At 38.8% G+C, this 22348-nt stretch overlaps 1 protein-coding gene and 2 pseudogenes across 1 annotated transcript; all 3 read right to left on the bottom strand.

Annotated features, from left to right (window-relative positions):
- Positions 1-2242: 2242 nt before the first annotated feature.
- LOC133716489 (uncharacterized) lies at positions 2243-8212 on the bottom strand. Its single transcript, XM_062143190.1, has 8 exons — positions 7982-8212; positions 7791-7847; positions 7609-7684; positions 5272-5351; positions 5067-5116; positions 4895-4979; positions 4648-4746; positions 2243-2822 (listed from the first exon to the last, which is right to left on the bottom strand). The coding sequence occupies exons 1-8, from the start codon at positions 8210-8212 to the stop codon at positions 2583-2585; spliced, it is 918 nt and encodes a 305-aa protein (XP_061999174.1). The 3' UTR covers positions 2243-2582.
- Positions 8213-16672: 8460 nt separating this feature from the next.
- Positions 16673-17842, bottom strand: LOC133716488 (pentatricopeptide repeat-containing protein At5g16420, mitochondrial-like; annotated as a pseudogene).
- A 416-nt stretch (positions 17843-18258) lies between these two features.
- Positions 18259-21107, bottom strand: LOC133716487 (receptor-like protein 6; annotated as a pseudogene).
- Between the last annotated feature and the right edge of the window lie 1241 nt (positions 21108-22348).

The raw sequence follows: 22348 nt of genomic DNA, 5'->3' as shown, positions 1-22348 counted from the left end.
AGTGCATGACCCCCAACAATTAATAACATTATGGAATATCATAAAATTTTGTGAAACTGATCATTCTACACAGTAACTTCACAAACTGTGAATTTCTCTATTTTTGAGATAAGAGACGACACAGACCGATGGCCATATTTATCCTTTGGCAATATGCCCCGTGATATATAAGCTTAGTACATGTATCAATATATAAGCTTTTCTTTATCTGTATGTTAATGAAGCCTCTATTGTTAAGAAATAAGAACTGCCTTGCATGTTGACATAATTAACTATTGTCTACAAAAACATTCTTACTCCATCCATGATCATGATGTGTTGATGTGCGTGCTAATTGCTAAATGGTTTGCCATAGAGTTTTGTACTACTTGTGATACATCACAGGATGGGAGTGAGTAAGTAGTGATGTTCTAGGACAAAAGGTTTATGGAAAAGTTTGGACTAAAACTAACATACTCCCTAACAACTTCCTGTTTTGTATCTATGAGCTTGTTCATCTCTATGACTAAAGTCAAGTAGCTCGATAAACATTCCACAAATGCGAAAAATTGTAAAGGAAGTACGTGTCCAACAGATCTGTTATTTGCAGTTATAAATTCATAATATGGGTTAATCAAGAGCTGTGGATCATGACAGTCAGGTTTCTATTAGAATCATCACCATATTGAGTCATACATTAAACATAACATATAAAGGGATTTAATCAAATTCCAACTTTTTCTTTACCTAAATAAATTTATCATTCTTGCCATCGAATTGAAGAACCAAAATCTGGAGGAAATGCTAATTGCTTATAATTGAGAATCACTAGGACTACAACCTTAAATAGACATGAGATAGAGTTCGTTAGTAAAGGAATAAGAATGGTACCCCTTCCAATATCCACCATCAGTGCCAATCTTGGGTCCTGAAGACTTGACTCCAATAAGGAACACCTACCCCATCGAGAAAAGAAAACAGATTACTAAGCATCAGGATGCAACAATTGTGATGATAACTTTTATCATGCACAGCTATCAAACTCTAGTGTAAATCCCATGGCAGGCATTTCATCGAGCACCTGGCGTGCAGTCTCTAAATCATTTCTCTTACACAGTGCTTTGATCAATATATTACAACTAAACACATTCGGCGCCACCCCGAACCTCTCCCTACAGTTCCGAAACACCGAGTGAACGAATCTGTACTCGTGATTCTGAACCAAAGCGTTCAGCAGCGCATTCAACGACCTCACGGATCGTCGGACGCCGAATTTCGGAATGGTGATAAATGTTTTGAAAGCGAGTTTGGGGCGTGAAACGACGCCGTAGTTGCGGATTAGGGAGATGAAGAGGTCTTCGCTGCATCGGAGATTGGAGGTGCGGAGGTCGGAGAGGAGGGGGTCGATGAGGTGAAAAGCGCGGGAGCGGAGGAGGCGGCGGATGATGGCGTGGTAGGTGTGGTAGTTATGGCGAAATCCGGGGTGGTATTTGGAGGCGTGGTGGAAGATTTGGAGGGCGAGGTCGAGTTTGGGCTCGCGGGTGATGAGGGAGATGAGGCGCTTTGGGTGGAGGTGGTGGGGCCAGTCTTGGATTGGAGGGGTGACGGTGTAGGAGTGGAGGAAATCGACGGCGGAGGTGGAGGTGGAGGTGGAGAAGGGGACGGCGGTGATTGAGTGGAGGAGAGAGAAGGGTTTGAGGGAGAGGTTCCGGCGCAGCAGCGTGTTCAGATGGGAAAGGCCTTAACGGTCAAGTGTAACAGAAATATGAATGGTTAGAAACGTGAAATTACCTGATTGCCCCAGTAACTTTCCAACTTTTATAAATGTCACCCTAGTTATTTCTTTAATTACCCTAGTTCTTTAAAAAAATAATTTAAAAAAAAAATCAATTTCTGCGGATTTATTCAGCAATTCAATCTTGTTTTCTATTAAACTCACATGGCGCAGCGCAGTAGATGTGTGTTTGGATAGATTGAATATCTGGAAATACAAAAATATCGTGTTGGAATGAAAAGTATAAACTTATCGAAGAGATTACTGAAAATTGATGACAAAAGTTAAATCAACCGAAATTAGGAAAAAAAAAAGGGTATAATTTGTCAAAACTGAACAGTTCAGGGGTAAAAATCAACAAACGTGAGAAATGTCATGAGTTCAGTTAGGACATTTTCTTCAATGGCCAGTTTCCGATGAAATCTGCTGTTTTGGCTCCAATCAGAGAGTAATGGAAGTAATCCAAAAACTCAGCTCATGTTGAGGATTTTGGAAGCTTAATTTCCCCTAAAGAAGTCGATATCACTTTGACTCATGAATAAGACTCTAGCTGGATGTTTTTCTGCGTACATGTATTTCACAAGAATTGTATTTTCAGAAGATGCCTGTGCCTCAATTGAGTCTGATTATGATGTACCTCTTTGAGTTTGAATACTGCTACAGTAATCGAACCAAAAAAAAAAAAAAAGGGTCGGATATGGATTTGTCACACTAAAGTCTGATTATATGCTACTTCCTCATAAAACTTGATGTGAACAACTCTACAAATGATCACATTTCACATTACAAAAATCTCTATCAAAAACCATTCACTTGATTTCGCATTACTTCATCCAAGAGCCTTCTGTACTTGCTTCTGGTACACTCTCCTGTAAATTTTTGCCCCTTCAAATTCAGCATGAATTTCTCTTTCCGTCCTTTTTCCCATTGGGTTGCTCAACAACCATCCCTCACTGTCACACAACACGCTGGATTCGATTTCATCTATGTGCTTCAGAACATGAGGCAGAGAATCAAATTGGTTTCTCATCTCAAGTGCGATGTCAAGTACATCGGACTGTATAAACACCTGCGCAGACATTATATTAGATATATCACTGAAGCCTGCAGGTAAGTTAATGACATAAAGAATCATTTCTTCAACACAACACACCCTTTATTGGATGAGAAACCAAAATCATTGAAACTTTGAAAGAGATCACCTAAAAGGCATGAGTTTGAGATTTAGTTTGTTTTTGTGAGAAATAGAGCTTGAATGTTCTCTAATCAAGAAATAAAATCGGTCACCAGGACATGCTCATAACATTGAAAGGATTACTAATTAAAGAAGCTCCTCATTGTAATCCCTTATATAAGGGAAAATAACACAAACAAAGTTAACGAGACTCAATACACACGCGCAGTCATGCACCACCCAAAAACAAACAAGTTTGACACCACAACATCCCATTGAAATCCCTGCACTTACCCACCATGATAAAACTTCTAGTCCTTGTTAGGGGATAAAGTTAACATGTACTTCCACGCAGATACAACAGTATTTGCATTAGCTTTGATGTCATTTCACATGATCTAGGAAATGACTAGTCACTAATGGCGTCCCTAAAAATGATTATAGAAATGAAACTCAAGTTGCATACAACCATGTCGGTGAGCTATAACCTGTTGGTAAGTTATAAATCCAACATTGTAAAGGTTATGGGTACAAATTCTCAATGGCATATGTAAGGGTGGGCGGGCTAGGGGTTTTAAAAAAAAAAAATTTAAATAAATAAATAGAAGTTGCATACAACCATGTAAGACTCAGTATACAACAGAATTAATGAGATATGTGGCCTAATATTCTCATGTGAGCTCAGAGGTACTACAACAGAATTAAGTTTGGATATGACAGGCATGTCAGGAATTTGGCAGTCCTAATGAGGATGCCAAAAATTTAAACAATATTGTGATTCTCAAGTTTTGTTTGTGTGGATAGGGTAAGCATGTATTGAGTTACACACCAGTCATGAAAAGATTCAATACTCACTATAGAGGACTTAAATGATAGAACCGACAATTCTGTTCCTCTCTCTCTCTTCCAAGTGTTCAATTTTATTTGCTTTCCATTTGTTTGTGGGTTGGGGAGATTCAATCCTATAGACCTATCCCGACCCCAGCCTAACACTTGCACCTCAGCGGCTCAGCCATATAATTGTGCCCACTTTAGATTCATTTATCCATAGGAAGAAAAGGTTTTAATTTTTTGACCATTTGGTTTATGCATGACAAATAGGAGTCACCTGAAGTATTTTTATAGCAGCATGAAACTGAGGACCAATCATAACAAAAGGACAAATTTAAATTAGAAAAAAGTACTAAAGTAGCTCGGCTGCTCCCTACATCTTTAACTCTCCCTACCCTTATATCCAAAACCATACAAACATTTGGCCAATTTATGGGACATCTCCCTTCAAACCTTTGAGCAAAATGCGGCAAAAGGAAAAAAAAATCCATGGACCAGCCCCGTTGTCTTCCAAAGATGGGACTTTCAAGATTTAAATACTAATAAATCTATAATTTGTATAACTCTCATCCTCAAGCATAAACTAAACTTGACAACCTTTTTAACTACTGATGTTATGGTCTTTTTTTTTTTTTTTTTTTCCTTTGAAGAAAGAAACTTCCATTAAAACTCAAACAAAATAGTACAACTACACAAACAGCGGACGAGGAGTCAACGCTAAAAGAAGCAATAGTACAACAGAGATAAAGCACTACATGACCAAACTAAGAACTAGAAGAGTCCGAAGTAATAGAAACCTTCCCGACTAACAAAAGTAATGGACCTAATGGTCACTTTTCATAAAATTGTTAGATGCTTCATTATTTGCCATAATCTATAGTTGACAAACCTGTCCGTGGGGAGCTAAATTATTCACAATGGAATCTACTAAAGGCTTCTGTACAACCCGTCTCTTGTGATGCTTTCTCTTAAAATACGGATCTGGGCACTGCATATAAACATGAGCAAAGAATTTATTTAAATAATGTTACTGCAGCTACTTTTTTTTTTTCACAAGTTGAAAAGACGTAAAGAACCTTTTTGGACTACATAATTAGGTATATCCTTAACTGTTTCAGTGTGATAGGTGAACTCACCAGGATTGAAACAAGCATCAGTGGTCCAGGGTAGGTAGACACCAGTTGATTAAATGAAGTAGTGGCATTTGCATACATGAAATGTCTGCATGGAGTTAAATATATAACATATCAGTTGCCAACAAATAATATACAACAGGTTTCAACACCCAGTATGATCAAGGGAACTTACATATTAGTAAGACCCAGCTCTTTAACCCAGACATCAGCACGTTTGACAAGCTGCATCAGGAAAAACAAAGAACAGTACATTAGTGGTTTGAACAATGCTGTAATATTGTCTTAAAAGGGGAGGAATTAGGACCAGTAGTTATACATCAACTTAATCAGAAGAATTTTCAAGTGTATCAAAATTAGCCCAAGGAGTTTTCCCATACTTTCTGCCTTATTTCCAGTCCCAAATAATTCCTCATAACTAAGTTTCTTTTCGCCAGCCACATGAGAAATCTACCACTACCTGAGAATGTTACATAGTTAGATCGATAACTCATAATTGAAAGAAAATAAGTACTCTCTCTCTCTCTAACAATGATGACATTAAAAAACTTTAAACATCAAAGAAAAATTCAAAATTCTACTCCTATAATATGAACAAAGGTTATGAGTTATAACAAATTTCACAAAACATGCAAAAGTGAGCAGTATCTTTACTTAGTTTTGCTGTATGAAACAAAGACCATAGACATTATGATGATCTTACAAAAGATGCACCCACCGGTGTTTTTGCTTAGTTTCAGTGCATGGAACTGTACACAGACACAATTTCATAGTATTATCCTTTGGAAGGATAATTCGTTCTTAAATAGATAGGTTTTGTTTATTTTATTGATCAATAGCAGGTTCACAACAGAAAGAAAAAAAAAAAGTGCATCCACAGTAGCTAGGGTTCAGACACACCAGCCCAAGAAACTATAACCCTATCCTACTGCTGTCACCAATCTAGCAAAATATAAGAAACTGTAGTCTTTGAACGCTGCCAAAACAGAAGGCCAAAGAGTTATCAGAGTATTACTCTCCCAAAGTTCCTCCACCGCTATACCTATATAATTCCTTCTATATATTTCCATCCAGAGCAACCAAATGACAGCCAGTATGCTGCAACCCCAAAGAACTTTTGCCTTCTTCCCCCTAGCCAAAAGCAATAAAAAAGAGCAGGACTCCCTGCTGCAGTCTCCGAACTCACCCCAGCCTCCCTAAATAAATTCTTCCGTAGAGGAGAAGAAACTTGACAGTTCTTAAAAACGTGATTGACACTCTATCCCATAACTTGGCATCTGACACGTGGTACCAAGTAATCTAAAACCTTGACCTTCGATGGAAAGCTTAGCTTTGCAGATAAAAATTGCAGGACAGAAAATTGTTTTGAAAGATCATCAAACAGAAATCACAGAAAAGGAATTACAGGAGAAGGAACCAGAAGATACAAGCTTCCATCTCCCATCATCCAATCTTGAACCCACCAAGCTGACTCTTTCTAACAAAACCAGCAATCATGATACGTACCTTGCCTCCTTACTGTTAAAATTTCTTTTAAAATCTACCAAATTTCTGACATTAAGCTTAAACAATATATGTTTTGCTTAAACATTTAAGCTTAGAACATGATTCACCACCTCACGTCTTTACCGTTATAGAACTCAAAGAAGCCTCAATTATGAAGAACTACATTGTATTTTCACATAATATTGTAGTTCCACGCATGTTACTCTATGAATTGTCCTCATACAAGAACACAACCCTCATCAGTTATTTGACTTATTTCTTTTCTCTTTATTTTATTTTGAGAAGAAACAAAAACCATTGTCAGGTAATCAAAAATATGATGCCCAAAATTGTCATTCTGAACACTCAAGAAAGTGCATGTAAACTACTAATGGCAGATCATGTAAAATAGTTTATCCATCTATCCCCCCAAAAACAAAGATTCAAGGCCTTACAATATTAAGGATGCTCACCATATCTGCATAATCTCTTCACTCCTTCAGCAGTACTCTATAAAAATTGAGTAATGATAGCCTTAAACAATTTTTTTCTCGAACTTATTTATTTATTTGTTTTTTTTAAAAAAAAAATAGGAAACATAAAATATTTATAAAAACAAAAAACAAAAACGAAAAGGAAGGATGTACAAAGCAATTGATAAGAAAACCACTGATCTCAGAGAGCTACAAACACACAATTGAGAGAGCTAGTGAGAACAAAAACAACAACACAAAGCATAATTCTAAGAAGCTAAACAATGGCAGTACTCCGACTTAAACAAACAGCTTAAAAGGAACAATCACTGAACTAGGAAGAGACTGAAGCCCACAAAGAAGCCAATAACAATAGTACCTTTTGTTTATTCTCAGTGCATGACCAAAAAGACAACAAACATTATGAAAAATCATAAAAGAGATGTAGATCATATTTGCTAAGTTCCAATAAACCACATGAAGTTCTCTACTTTTGAGATAATGGCCAACAGAGACTCATGGCCATATTTATCCTTGGGAAGGCAGATTGTAATGAACTAATTGCTCAATAAATGAACTGTTAAATCCCCAAGAAATTGTCGGTTCCATTTGCAGAATTGTCATTCTTGTCATTATATTGAACAAACAAAATTTAAAGGAAAAGCCAATTGCTCATAATCAAAAAGCACTAGGACTACAGCTACATATATATAAACATGAGAAGAGAGAGTCCATCAGTAAAGGAATAAGAAACGGTACCACTTCCAATGTCCACCATGAGCGGCAATGTTGGGTCCCTGAACACTTGATTCCAATCAGGCACTTCCACAGGCACCTACCCAATTAACAAAAAAAGATTACTATAGCTTCAAGAGGCACCTATTACTGACAATGCCATTAAAATTTTCATCTGCAGCTAACAAACCCTGAGAGTCACATACAGATAAAGAAGAGCTAAGAGGGTTGACATGTTGCCTAATTCTGACGTGACCCAGTTCCTGCAATTCAAAAACAAAACCCAACAAAAAAAAAAAAAATTGAGCTTTACTTCAAAGATATAAACTTTTTCCCCATGAACGACATTTTCTTCCCCAAACGAAAAGGAAAGGACTTTAGGAACAAAAACACAGACCTGGGAAACATTGTGGGTGAGATTAAGATCAGCATATTCCAAGGCCACAAGGTCCGGGCTCCTCAGCTCTTGTTCCTTAAACCCAGTAGAAACACAGGCCTCCACTCTTCTTCTGTTCCTGTGATACTGATAAAACGGCGCCGTTAAACCTGGCGCAACAACCCCTTTTTGAAATGCACCGCCCAAACCACCGTAGCGGCAGTGCTGACGTAAGCAGACGCAGGAACCCATCTCTTCCCTTTTCTCTATCTGTAAAGCTCCCTCTGTCAAAATTTAATACAAACGGAGAAGACAAGCCATCACCGTCCGATCATTGAAAAATACAGATCTTGGGGCTGGTGCATCTGGATTTTGGCTTCACTTTTTATAGTAAACTTGAATAAGTATGCACTTGGGTTTGTGGCATTTGATACATAGCTTCAGCTTCTGATGTGTGTTTGGCAACTCAAGTGGAAGTGTTGATTATTCTGCAATTCCAATAGAGAGTTTAGAACCCTCATCAGAGGTTGCTGTTATAAATGATGTGAGCGCTTCAACATCAACCACACCCACTTTGCGTGCACGCTTCGTGGGGCAAGGGTATAAGCAGGTAAAACCCAATCGTCTCAGCATTTAAGCAGTTACTTCAAATTAAAATAACATGATTCAATGTCATTTAGAATCCAATTGGTTGATATTCTTATGGCACTTATTGTTTTCTGATGTTATGCCCTTGTCATACATATTATGTAAGCTGAGCCTCATGGTTGCAGACCAAATTCTCATAATGCATACCATTTTTCTCAGGTTTGTGGGCAGGCAGATGTTTGGGGTGATGGAGTTGTACCAGAAGTATCAGCTCATCTGGAGGGTGCACTCAATATTAGCATAGATGGTGTTTACCACTCACCAGTTGGTTCAGATGATATCTTAAGACCGTGGTATGGGTCTCCCACAATTGTTGAGCAATGGATACATCACCTCCTGAGCTAATAGTTTCAGATGCACTGTGATGAATAGATAGATTTATTCATGTGAAGATAAACTGCCAATTCAATAATACAGAATTTATTATTTGATGTCTTCTCAAGTTGTAGGCTTTGAACCTTAGTTGTACATACACTTGGCTTTTTCTTCTTGTTAGTGCTTTGTGATTAATTCTTGGAGAAGCAGATGTTACATACGATTCACTAGAAACTTGTTCTTCCCTTGTTAGAACATTTCATTTATCTTCACTGAATTCTGATTTAAGAAGTCTTGTTTTCCATCTTCTCAACTAATTTAGTGAAAAACCTAGCGCCGCAAGTGAGAGCACAACCTCCCCGACAAACTGTTCCCTGTCCGGCGGCGGCCATGGATAGCGCCGGCTTCGCCGCGTCATCTCTTGGCTGACTGCCGGATGGGTACTTCAAGGCCTGGGGCTGCGATCGGAAGAGGAGGCGTTTGGCTTGGGGTTTGGGAAGTTGGCTTTGATGGCAGGTTTGGAAGGCCTTTCTGGGCGTCTGTGGCTTCTGTGCAGGGACTGCGAGACCCGTCGGCGTGGATCTGGATGCGGCTGGACGATGGGGCGGCGTGTGGGTCTTGGGGCTGGTGCATCGACTGTGGCTTGCGGGGCTCGGGGAAGTGCTGGCTTGGTGGAGATCGGCGGCGTGGCTCGTGGTGCAGTTGGCATCGTGGCGGGGCTCTTGGGCGGCGCGGGTTCTTGGTGACTGGACCCTTGGGCGGAGCTGCACAGGCGGCTGCAGGCGTGGTGGACGGGTGGACTGGGCTTGGGTCAACCCTGACTTGCTGGACCTTGAGTTGGGCTCTTCTCTTTGGGGCTGCCCTAAGTGGGCCTTCTATTTAGGCTAGGGTTGTTTTAGCCCTAAGCCATTTTCTATGTTTTTAGTTTTGTCTATTTACAGTAGTGTTCTGTTTTCAGGGACAGTCTAGGCACCTTTGTGCATCTAGTCTTTGCATTTGGTCTGGTCCTGTCGACTAAGTCTCAGTGGATCTAGTTGTACACCAATTGAGGTCTCTAGGCAACTAGGTTTATTGGTTAAAGAGTTAGGTTGGGAGGGCTGGATCTCTCTAGCGCCTTCGGACTAGTACCAAAAGGGGATTCCCGCTATGTCTACGTATCGATTGTACAATGAGTGGGTCTATTTTCTATGTGTTTGGCTCTAATTTTGTTGCAGCTGGTCAACAGTCTCTTTTCTTGCGCGGGCGTGCCAGCACCGTCGGGTGCGGTCGTCGGGGGTGTCCCTTGACCTGACTTCTATCGAGCGATTGTAGACGAGGAGAGCACCAACCTCGTCGCGGGATTCTTTGTGCCTCGTGGCGAGGACTTTTGCTGAGCTTCTTGAAAATCACAATCGATACTCGATGTTGTAGATCGAGCAGAGCGAGAACCACTGGGAAGTGAGGAGAACTTGCTAAAGCGTGACTTTAGCTTGGCTGGGTTGCTAGGGCGTTACCCTTGCTTGGCTGGTTCTGTAACCGTTGTGGTTGCGGCACTACCGTCGGCTCCCGAGGAGACTAGGACCGAAGTACGTTGGCAGAGGGTTTGGTGGCACTGAAAGTCGGCTTCTGAGAAGACTAGGACTAGGAGTGTGATCACCGGTAAGAGAAAGAGAAGGAGAGGAGTTGCTCTTAGAGAGGTTGCTCTAGAGAGAACTTAGATCATCTTAGAGATGTTTTGATGTTGTGAATGTGTCTTGGTGTTGGTGTTTGGTCGTGGTACTACAATCGGCTCTCGAGGAGACTAGGACCGAAGTACGTTGACAGAGGGTTTGGCGGCACTGAAAGTCGGCTTCTGAGAAGACTAGGACTTAGAGTGTGATCACCGGTAAGAGAAAGAGAAGGAAAGGAGTTGCTCTTAGAGAGGTTGCTCTAGAGAGAACTTAGATCATCTTAGAGATGTTTTGATGTTGTGAATGTGTGTTTGAGAATGAGAGGAGAAGGTGTTTATATAGGGAAGAAAAAGAAGAGTGAAATGATGAGTGGAAGAAAAATAATGAAAGTGGAGTATGGAAGTGATTTGTAAAATATGGAAAAAATAGAGAAATGATGAAATGAAAGCAAAGCATGAAGGTGCAGAAACATGGAAGTGATGATGATCTATTAAAGAGATTGTAGAAGAAAAATATATCCAAGGAAAAAGAGAAAAGCATCTAGCTTTCTTCATGTGGGTAGGAAACATGAACATGATGAATGTTGAGCTGGTTTTAGGTCAGTTTCTGCCCCTTTATTCCTTCAATTATTTCTCCACCAAGACTTCAGAATGAGCCTTCGACTTCTTCATAAAAAATGTTCCAATATGAGTGTAGATCATCCTGAAAAATGTTCAGAGCTTTATTCCATGCGGTTGGGCCGGAAATGCTGCTGGACCTCTTACAGGTCCAGTTTTCCAGTTTTGCTTCTGTAGAAAATTGGACTGATTTTTTGAAGGCCTTCCACTCAAAACTAGCTCTGACACTCTTCATAAGAAATTATCCTTGGAATGTCTATTATTAATCTGGAAAGTTTTAGCTCATTTAGATTTCATTTGGTTAGTCTGCCGCCCCTACTTCCTTGTTTAGCTCGGTTTCTCCTAGCCGAAGTAGGAAAATGTGCTAAAGTTGACTTTTCATGCTTCCATGCTTCCATAGTAGGCTTTATTTAGCCTCTAAATATATATTTCGAGCTTGTCGACAATATATAGCTTGAGTCACTGACATTGGCTCAATTTCTCCAACACATGCCTTGTCAGGCCAAAATGTTCATTTTGGGTCCAAACACTATGTACCATTGTGGGTACTACCACTATCTTCTTGTCTGTCTAAATGGCAGCGGAAGGGTATGTAACGGCCTATTCTGGCTTTTGATGAATTATATTCACCCTACTGGCTCGATTATCGAAAAAAAAGAAGTCTTGTTTTCCGTCTAGAAGTCGAACATGTTTCTATCTTTAGCAAATGGCCAGATCCAACCGATATATCTACATATCATGCGTGCGAACTAGGACAGATATAAGAGTTCTTTCAGAAGGTCATTGATGATCCTATAATTAGTTGGGTTGTTGTTGCTGGGGGTGGAAGATTGTCAGCTTAATGGATCTCCTTTAAAAGCATTAGCAGATGTAGTGGAAACTTGGAATGTAGGCACGAACTTGACTTTGCCTATGGGATAGGCTTAAATGAATCTCATGAAAGAGTTGAATGTAAAGAATTGGAAGAGGAAGCAGCTTCTAATTGAGCGCCGGTGAAGATCGGACTCACTGAAGCAGCGGTAGTGGCTCCATCGACACTGCCGATTCACACGTGGGACATTCTAACGCTTCACAGTCACATGCAGATCACACTGGGCACTGCAATGTCCATGGATATATCGCACATTGCTGGTTGTAATGACATTGGCAATTGTTTGTTCCGGTGATTAATTACAGTTTAGTGCTTGTGATATAGAAACAGAAGTCATATAGGAGGAGACACTTGGGAGGACAGAAATAAAACAAACCCGTAACTTCTTCCATGATTCCTTCTACATTGCCAGAAAACGAGTACCCCCAATAAGTTGAAGTAACGCATATTGAAAGAGTTTCTCCTTCCACTAGGCCGTTGGTGTTTGGTGGCAAAGTTTATACAAGCACCGGTCAAAGTCTACACTAGTGTGTAACTCTGGAACCCCAAGTCACAGTTCCCTTCTATATATGTCCATATATATAAGAATCGGTTCTAAGAGGGTCGACTTCCTTCATCAAGTTTCAAATTCTGGGACAGTTGAAACAAAAGAAAAGGTCCTCCCTTAATTAAACGCACTCTTCATACGTGGGTCTTCTCTTCACATAATTATTTGGTTGTCATTAATTACTTAATTGGTCTCTCTAGACCACATATTTTTTATTAATGTAATTGCTAAAATAGGAAACATCCTTGCAATTGGACTAGCTTTCAGTTGTAAAATGATTGCACACGTGACCAAGATATTAGTCTTTCTCCGTTCAAAAGAATGATAGTGACTTCCTCCTCCAACATTTTCTTTTGAATATTTCTCATTAATTGTATATCACATAAACTCCACTACCATCGAAAATCAGGTATTTAGTACATTGAAAACCAAACTTTGATTTTTCCATTTATATCTTTATTTATCTATACTATTATTAAGAAAAGATGCTTTGTTAGCCAAAATTAAAAATTTTGACAGAAATGACCTTAGAAGATTAAAACACTTTGACAAGTAATTAAATTACAAAGACAATTACGACAATTACAAAATATATTTTTATTAAAAAAAAATCTCACAACCCACTTTTCTCTCCCACTATATTCTCTCCGCACTAACCGTTTGCTTCCATTATCTTTTCTTTTTTATTTTCTTAAAAAAAAAAAAATTGCACATGCAGAGCATGTATGAAGGAATGCTAGTTTTCTTTATAATTAAAGAAAATCAATAATTATCCAAATTGTTTCATTTTCCTTTTGTCTAAACGCACTCCCAGTTCCTCTGTAATGCTATGATTACAGCCCGCATGGATGTGCGCCAATGTTCCACTCTCTATTCAAGACTAGCTAGGTTATGCTTTTATGGGTTAACGTCCTTGATTGATAGTGCCGTGTGAGAAAGAATCAACTTTTCATGCGGTGACCAGCATGATTTATGATTACTGCAATCATGTTCTTTTTTATTTTAATTTTATTTTTTTACAAAAAAAAAAACTATATTATAGGTGAATGCCCTTTGGGCAACCAAGGTTTACAACATCAAATAAAGTAACTCTAGAAACTTCACTAGGGATGGAGTCAGTCCAAATACGGCCTTTTCCAAATTTATGACCTAAATTCGCGAGCGCATTTGTGCAAAATTTGCCTCTCTATAGACATGACTAATGGAAATTCAATCAAATAAGCCGACTAGCTGTCAAATATCTCTAATGTGTTGAGCACTCTCCATGGTGGTTGGATCCTCTTTTTGACACAGTTAATGATGAGTTTTGAGTCTCCTTAGGAGTCTATCTCGAAGAGTAGTGGCTTCTGCAACAGGAACTAAAAAAAAGAGATAGGTTACTGCAATCATGGTGATATAAACAGATTGTATACTTAAAAAAAAAAAAAAGGAAAAAAAGATAGAGAGGACAAGAAAACACACACAAACAACACTATTAGCAAACGTATGCTCCAAATTCCAAAACGCCCTCTAAAGACGGAATGCAATGTGAAGCATGCGGCACAACCTCCATTTAGGTTATGCTTTTATGGGTCAACGTCCTTGTGACACACACAAACAACTCTATTACCAAACGTATGCTCCAAAACGCCCTCTAAAGACGGCAAGCAATGTGAAACATCAGAGCCGCACAACCTCAACTTAGAGGGGTTTTATGCGTCAACCCTTCACATTACTTTTACGGGTGTACGTCCTTGTGATACACAAAAACAACTCTATTAGCGAACGTACGTTTCCATAATTTCCTTTGTCCAAAAGCACTTCCAGTTCTTCTCTAATGCTATGATCACAGCCCACATGGATATGCGCCAATTTGCCTCTTATTAACACTGGGTAATGCTTTTATGGATCAACGTCCTTGATTGATAGTTTTAAATATTGGTTTGTGCACCTAAGTTGTTAGATGAAATGCCAAAAACAAATTTGAGTGTCCTGTCACCAAGAATCAGCTTGCATCAGTGAAAGATGGGCATATGGTGCCTGACTTATGGTAACTTCAATCATGGTGATATAAAAGCCAGTATATCACAGCCCGAAGCATAGGACCGGTAGTTATTCATGAAACAAAGAATCCCCAAGAACTATTGAAATTAGTTCATGAAATCCAGTCAATTACATCTATGAAGTGGGTATATACCTTGCTTGCACAGAGTAAACAGGGCAAATTATCAATGCATTTTCGCATTGTTGATGGACCACTATTACAGAAAAGTTAAAAGCTGCTCAGGCTGCTCCCTACATCAACTCAACCCTTCCGTAGCCTTACATGCAAAACCATGCAAAAACTTCGAGGCCAGTTATCGGGCATTCAAACATAAGTTTTCAAGATCTTTATACTCTATAGTCTAATCTACAACTTGTCTCGGTGCTCAAACATAAACTAAGGGACATTCTGATAACCTTTAACCGTCAATGTTATGGCCTTTCAAGTTTTATTTTTCTTTATGTTTTTTGAAAAAAAAAATTTCACTAAAACTCAAACAAAATAGTTCTACTACAGCAGCAGCTCACCAGGATTTCACACTAGAAGAATAAAAAGCATAACAGATATCGAACACTACAGAACCAAACTCAGAACTAGAAGATCACAAGTAATATAAGCCGTCCAGTCTAAAATATACTAGACAGTTCACAGTTATGTCGTAAACTACAGTTTCACAAGCTTGGGTGCTTCGAACTTAATTGTTCACAATGGACACCACTAAAGTCTAAAGGCTTCAGTACAACCCCGTCTCTTATGATTCTTTCTCTTGAAGTATGATCTGGCACTGCATATAAACATAAACAAAGAATTCATTCAAACGATGGCGATGCAGCCACAAGTGACAAAATATAAACAAAGTAGACTACAACAGATCGACTAGCCTATAAAAGACTTCTAGTCCACAGCTTTTGTTTCTTATTTATTGTTCCCTATTCCAATAGAGAGTTCATTTCTTATAAACACAGATGGTGCTTCAGCCACAATTATTTATTTATTTATTTTTATTTTTTTTCACAAGTTGAAGACAACTTCTTTGGACAGTACATGAACCTTAAAAATTTCAGTGTGATAGGTGAACTTACCAGGATTAAAACTAGCATCAATGATCCAGGGTAGGTAGAAACCAGCTGATTAAAACAAGTTGGGCATTTGCATACATAAAATATCTGCATGGAGTTAAATATAATATATAAAGAGATAACCAATAATATGCAATAGGACTGAAGACCTAGGTTGATCAAGAAACCTTACCCTTTACTAAGACATTAACCCAGACGAACGTCAGCATGCTTGACCATCTACATCAGGAAAAGAAAAACATTACTATATTTAACACAGACGTAATATTGAAACGAGGAATGATGATCAATTAATTGTACAATAACTTAATCAGAAGAACATTCGAGTGTATCAAAATTAGCCCAAGAGTTTCTCTGTCGTATTTTCAGTCCCAAATAATATCTCCCAACTACGTTTCTTTTAGCGAGCCAGATAGAAATCTGCCGCTACCTCAGAATTTTTACATCGTAGATTAATAAATAAATAAAATATAATAAGTACTCTCTCTCTCTCTCTCACACACACACACACACACACACACACACACAGAATGAGCAGTGGTTATGATAATACTAACGCCTGTACCTTAGGAGGTAGTTTAGCCTTCCACATTACACCAAAAGTAAGCAGCCATGCCATAGCAAAAATTAGAGCAGATATAGCAATTTTCTACGATCCCTAAGAATAAAGTCAGATAGCTTACTACACCAAAAGTACTGTTAAAAAGAGGCAAAAGGGCTCCAACAGATCTGTTAATATCATTCATAATATGTTTAACAACATTTATTTCTTCCCAAAATGAAAAAGAATGGATGGAATAACAAAATACCAACCTGAGAAACATTGTGGGTGAGATCAAGGTCAGCATATTCCAAGACCACAAGGTCTGGGGCTCTAATCAGCATTCTCCAGCAGTATTCTGTCTAGAACACTTTCCCCAGTATGCAAATCACCAACAACCTTCGTAAGGAAAAGATCCAGGAATCACTGTCAATATTTGTCTCCACTTGACATTGCCATAGATATTACTCTAGCCATTTCAGCTTCCTCTCCTGAGTCACAGAGCCCCTCAATCAACATAGCATAAGTAGACTTGTTTGGCAAACAGCCTTTTTCGAACATCTTGTCCAAAATCCTAATTCCCTCCTTCGCTTTTCCAATCTTACAGAATCCTTTGATCAATACGTACATTATATGTAAAAGAATTTGGAGTACATCCCTTCTCCACCATGTCATCCGACAACCTCCCTGCCTCACACAATTCTCCCACTTCACACATCCCAGAAATAAGCACGTTGTAAGTCAGGACATCTGGAGGCTCACTCGTCTCAAACTGATCAAACAATGTCCTGGCTTCCCACACTTCTCCCTTCTTACAAAGCCAGTATATGAGTGTGCCCAATACCGCACTATCCGGTGTGCAATTCTTCTTCAATAACCTCTTTCACAGTTCACAAGCATCCTCCACCTTCCCTTCGCAACAGAACGCATCAATCACCTTACAACAGAGTGCCGAGCTCGGTATATACCTCTTCTCCACCATATCATTAAGCAAATTAACCGCTTCACCCGACTTCTTTTCCATACAATAAGCTTCAATCATAACCCCATAAGTAACCTCATTGGCACCAACCCCATTATCCTCCATCTCATCCATAACCTTAATAGCCTCAACCAGCTTCCCCTGCTTCACATACCCATCCATCAATATGGTATAAGTTGTCACATCAGGAAACCACCCTCTGTCCAAAATCTCACCAGACACTCTCTTGGAACCCAAAATGGGCACAAATCCCATGGTAGGCATTTCGTCGAGCACCTGGTGTGCAGTCTCTAAATCATTTCTCTTGATCAATATATTACATCTAAACACATTCAGCAGCGCATTCAACGACCTCACCCTCACGGAGCTTGAATGCGATTTTGGGGCTTGAAACGACTCCGTAATTGGCTCCAATCTGTTCAAGGGAAACCGTCGTCAGAAAATGAAACTGTTTTGGCTTCACCTAAAACTGACTTGAAAACATTCTGTTTTGTTTGCTTCACACATTCACAAAGCTAAACGGTTTAAATATTGATGCCACTACACTTTCTAGTTGCTGTATCTGATTCGGATTGTGATTTATATTTATGTTTTCGACAAAAAATACCATGTCCTAACAGAATTTGAGTAAGAGTTAATAAGAAATTGGAAACACAACTTAAAAACAAAGAGCAACTTGATCGGTACTTTTTTTATTATTATTATTATTTTTTTGGAAAGCGAGAGAGGGACTAACTCCTCGTCCCCTCTCGAAAATTTATTAAAGAAAAAAAAGAGAATACAAACTGGCTGGAGGACTAGACCAAAGCCACCCAGGAACATTACACAAGATTACTAACCAACATCAAGGACCTTCAAAAATATTCCGGCCCATGGTACAAAGAGAAAGAATGCAAAAGTTACAACTAAACAAGGACATCAAACCAAACTCCAGAAAAAAAACGAGCACCGAACAATTAATCAACAAGCCCCAGTTTTTTGTCTTTGTTTCATGGCAACATAATCAGTACTGATCGAACACTCTGCTTCCTTATCCTTTTCGAAAACATGATCAGTACTGCAACAATCTCAATGAACCACACATTCCACTTGGTAATCACAAAGTCTGCAAGAACCACTCCCACCAACAACCCACTCCCTGACCCTGCCACAACAAATTTCCAATCTAATTCAATTCCAGAGCCCGAGTTATTATCTTCTGATGTTGAAGGCGGAAGTTGAGTGCCCTCAGAATTTCCACATTTCTTTGGCAAGAAATCTCCGCACAATCCTTGGTTTCCCTGATATTAAGTGCTGTCAAATGTAGTGAAGTGGGCTCCCCGTGGAACAGGGCCTGTGAGATTGTTGTGAGAGACATTGAACTTCGAGAGAGAATCAAGTTGTGCCAGTTGCTGAGGAATCTCACCAGAGAGCTTGTTATGTGAAAGATCCAACGATTCAAGCCTTGATAAGTTGCTCAAGGATGATGGGATGTGACCCGTGAGAATGTTATTGGAGAGATTGAGTGACCAAATCCCCTGGAGTTTCCCAATGAATTCAGGAATCTTCCCTTCAAAATTGTTGCTTGAGATGTCAATGAGTATCAAGTCCTCTCGAACTCTTGGGTAGTATCTCTCCACACCTTTACAGATTATCGTGATTGAGTAATACCCGATAGAATATGAATAAAAGTGGTAATACTCCAAATCACGAGTGATACTTGTTGTCCCATTTCCAGAAAAAATGTATTCAAATGGATACTGACCTGAGAAATCATTGTAAGACAAATCAAGAATACGCAGCACCGGGAATTGAAGATTCTTCTTATCAGGTTTCAGAATCACTCCATAGAACACATTGTGGTCCATTTTCAAAATTTTCAACTCAGGGAGAGCCCCCAACCAAACAGGGAAGGTATCACTAAAATTGTTGTGTGAAAGGACTAAACTTTCAAGACTTGCACAATTCGCCAGTGACCTTGGTAGTTGCCCATGGAAATTGTTGTGACTGATATCGATCATCCTTAAATTGCTTCCATTGGTGTATGATTGAGGAAGATTTCCATGAAATGAGTTGTTTCCAAGTTTGAGCTATTCCAGATTAACACTGAAATTTCTCCCACAATGAGGTAGGTCGCCAATCAACTTGTTGTTTGACAAATCAAGATAATCAAGAGAAGTCATATTGCAAATCATTGGTGAAACTCGTCCGGTTAATTTGTTGTTTGCAATGTTATAGTACCAGAAGGATGTTGAAGGGAACAGTAATAATTCACGAAACATGTTGAATGACAGGTCTAAGTATTCAAGGTGAAGCGATGGAAGGACAGCTGGAGATTTCTCGAAGCCTGACAGCAAGTTATGTGAAATGTTAATGTAATACAGAGTTTGAGTGCTTGTGTTCCACATCCATTTTGGTATTTGGCCTTGCAATTTGTTTCCAGAGAGATCTAACTCATTCAATGCTTCTTGAGATCTTAGGAAATCTGGGAACTCTCTTATGTTGCACCCACCCAATCTTAGATACTGAAACTTTGGAAGTACAATAGTTGTATTATTCAAAAATCTTGATTCTGCGAGCAATTCCAGATTATTATTAGACAGATCTAGAGAGGTGAGTTTTTGTAGGTTAAGAAACTTCTGGAACTCTACCATACCACTCAAACTATTATGATCTAGCTTAAGGGTTTGAAGATTCATGAGATTGAACAAGGACTGGGGGACTGAACCATGAAAATAATTATTAGAAAGTGATAGATATGTAAGTTGGGTGAGGTTTCCCAACGTAGATGTAGGGATTTGACCATTAAATTTATTATATGAAAGGTCCAAATAGATGAGATCCCTAAGATTACTAAGTGTAGCTATAGGGGTTTGACCATTAAATTTATTATATGAAAGGTCCAAATAGATGAGATCCCTAAGATTACCAAGTGAAAATGGTACTGGACCTTCTGAAATATTGCATGAACTCACATCCAACTCTTTCAGTGAATGAAACCTGTCTATCAAAGAAGGTAGGTTGATGAAAAAAATTAGTGGACGAGAGTTTGAGTGACATGAGATCAGGACTACTTACACTATAGTCATCAGGAAAATACCCCGTGAGAGCACGGTTTCCGCTCACACTAAGAACCTTCAAAGTCTTTAATTTAAAGATTCTTCTTGGTAATTTGCCAAAGAGGCCGCATCTATCAAGGGTGAGGGATGTCAAACGAGACAAATTTGTCAGGGTGTCGGGTATTGTGGATGATATATTAATGGAAGAAAGATCAAGTGTTTGTAGGCCAGTTAAATTTTGAGCTAGGCTTCTCAACAAGTCTTCATTAGAAAACATATCATCATTGCGAGATAGATCGAGGGAAGACAACTTAGACAGTTGTAATACTTCAAATGGGACATGACCAGAAAAGACAGAGTAAGAGAGGTTGAGATACCTGAGCCTTGGAAAGTTCCTAATGCTAGTAGGAATTTGAGAGAAATTGAAGTGATTATCAGCGAGGTTCAGACGCTGAAGATGAACAAGACTGAATAAGGTGTTGTTGGAGCTGAAAGAGCCATAGAGATAACTGCTACTAAGATCAAGCCCAATCACGTGACCCGTCTTCTCATCACACTCTACGCCATCCCATGAGCAACAACTGCTGTTTGATTTCCATGAAGAAATCTTTGGATAAGCACCATCATAAACTGAAGCACTTTTGTTGATGACAAAGCTTTGCTTGAATTGCAGCAAGGCATAGATCTCGTCATCATGGCAAGTAGGAGTATTATATGACTGCAAAGAGTTGGCCACCACAAGATGGAACAACACAATTGTTGAAAGGATATAGATGGACACAGTTATTAAGCATAGAGATGATAACCCCATGATTTATGTTTAATTTGATAAAATCCAGATTAAATGGAATGAGGTATTTATAGACTGAACCAATCGTCCTTGATCAAACAAGTCAACAGTGTAAGAAACGCGTTCGTGCGTTTTGCTCTTTTCTTTTGTGGGTGGACACATCAATGGATGGGAAGACTTATAATTTACCTTTTGCCTTTTGTTGTATGGATGAATGAAAACTTGAAAAAGTTTCAATTAATATTTGTACTCATTTGTCTTTTTGACGAAGAAAAAATAAACCAATTAGCAAACGTACCTTCTCTGGATCCTTGTAGTTTCTTGTCTCTCCCCTTACTACTTTTTGAGGGACGACTTCAGAGTAGTGGGAAGCTTGTGGTTGGTGGCCTGGTGGGAAACCACATATAATTCAGCTTGACTTTTTGTACACGTTTATTATTTAAACCATGTTTATTTATTTATTTTATATTTCTAATTAGACTACGCCATGCAAAAAGGAACCCCAAACCAACAGGCCATATATTTAGGAAACAGATGGCGATATATAATTATCATTTTTTATATTTTTTAAATTTTTTGTACTCATTAGGGGTTTATTTTCAAATCGTGGTTGACTTCATGTAATTTATGCTTTGATGGTCAATAAAAATGTACTTTTTCTCCTAAAAATTTGAGTAGCGCTCTGTTACCCAACCAACCAAATAAGACCCTGTTGGTAAAACACTTTTGTTTTTTGGCAACGGATTATCTAAGTGGTCTAATAATAAACCTACTAAAAGTGGTCTTATATGCTGGCCCAAATTTTTATTCTTATTCATCTCCTTCAAAAACTATTTTTAGAAAAAAGACAATAGCTGGTGGATGAGTAAAAATCAAATTATCTCACGACATTGCCAACAACAGAATATCGGTTTACAAAAAGACGATATATATATATATGAAGATTAACAATAGCTTTTCACACGCATTGTCATTTTTATAATTTATGAAAATTAGAAATATGATGGCTTTTTAATGTTTTGGTCACCTTATGACACGATATAATTGGCTCCAAAAAAAAAAACTCATCATATCGAAAATACCATTCACTCCAGCTGAGAGTTCAACAGTGATGTGTTATACTACTATGAAAATCTAGCATCTTGTGCGTGCATGCTCCAAAACGCCCTCTAAAGACGGAAAGCAATGTGAAGCATCCGAGCCGCACAACCTCAACTTAGAGGGGTTTTATGGGTCAACCGTGATGTAGGACGAGAATGGGCTTGGTTTAGCCAGAAAGTTAGAAAAA

Source organism: Rosa rugosa, chromosome 6 (genome assembly GCF_958449725.1).
Source record: "Rosa rugosa chromosome 6, drRosRugo1.1, whole genome shotgun sequence".
NCBI lineage: Eukaryota > Viridiplantae > Streptophyta > Magnoliopsida > Rosales > Rosaceae > Rosa > Rosa rugosa.
This window is presented reverse-complemented; position numbering and strand designations above follow the sequence as displayed.

Excerpts from the sequence above, each read along its gene's own strand:
- LOC133716489 (XM_062143190.1), bottom strand. The coding sequence starts at position 8,212 with ATGGGTTCCTGCGTCTGCTTACGTCAGCACTGCCGCTACGGTGGTTTG. Across the intron at positions 7,848-7,981 it reads TCACCCACAATGTTTCCCAG|GAACTGGGTCACGTCAGAAT; the intron begins GTCTGTGTTTTT and ends TTTGAATTGCAG. Across the intron at positions 2,823-4,647 it reads ATTTAGCTCCCCACGGACAG|GTGTTTATACAGTCCGATGT; the intron begins GTTTGTCAACTA and ends ATGTCTGCGCAG.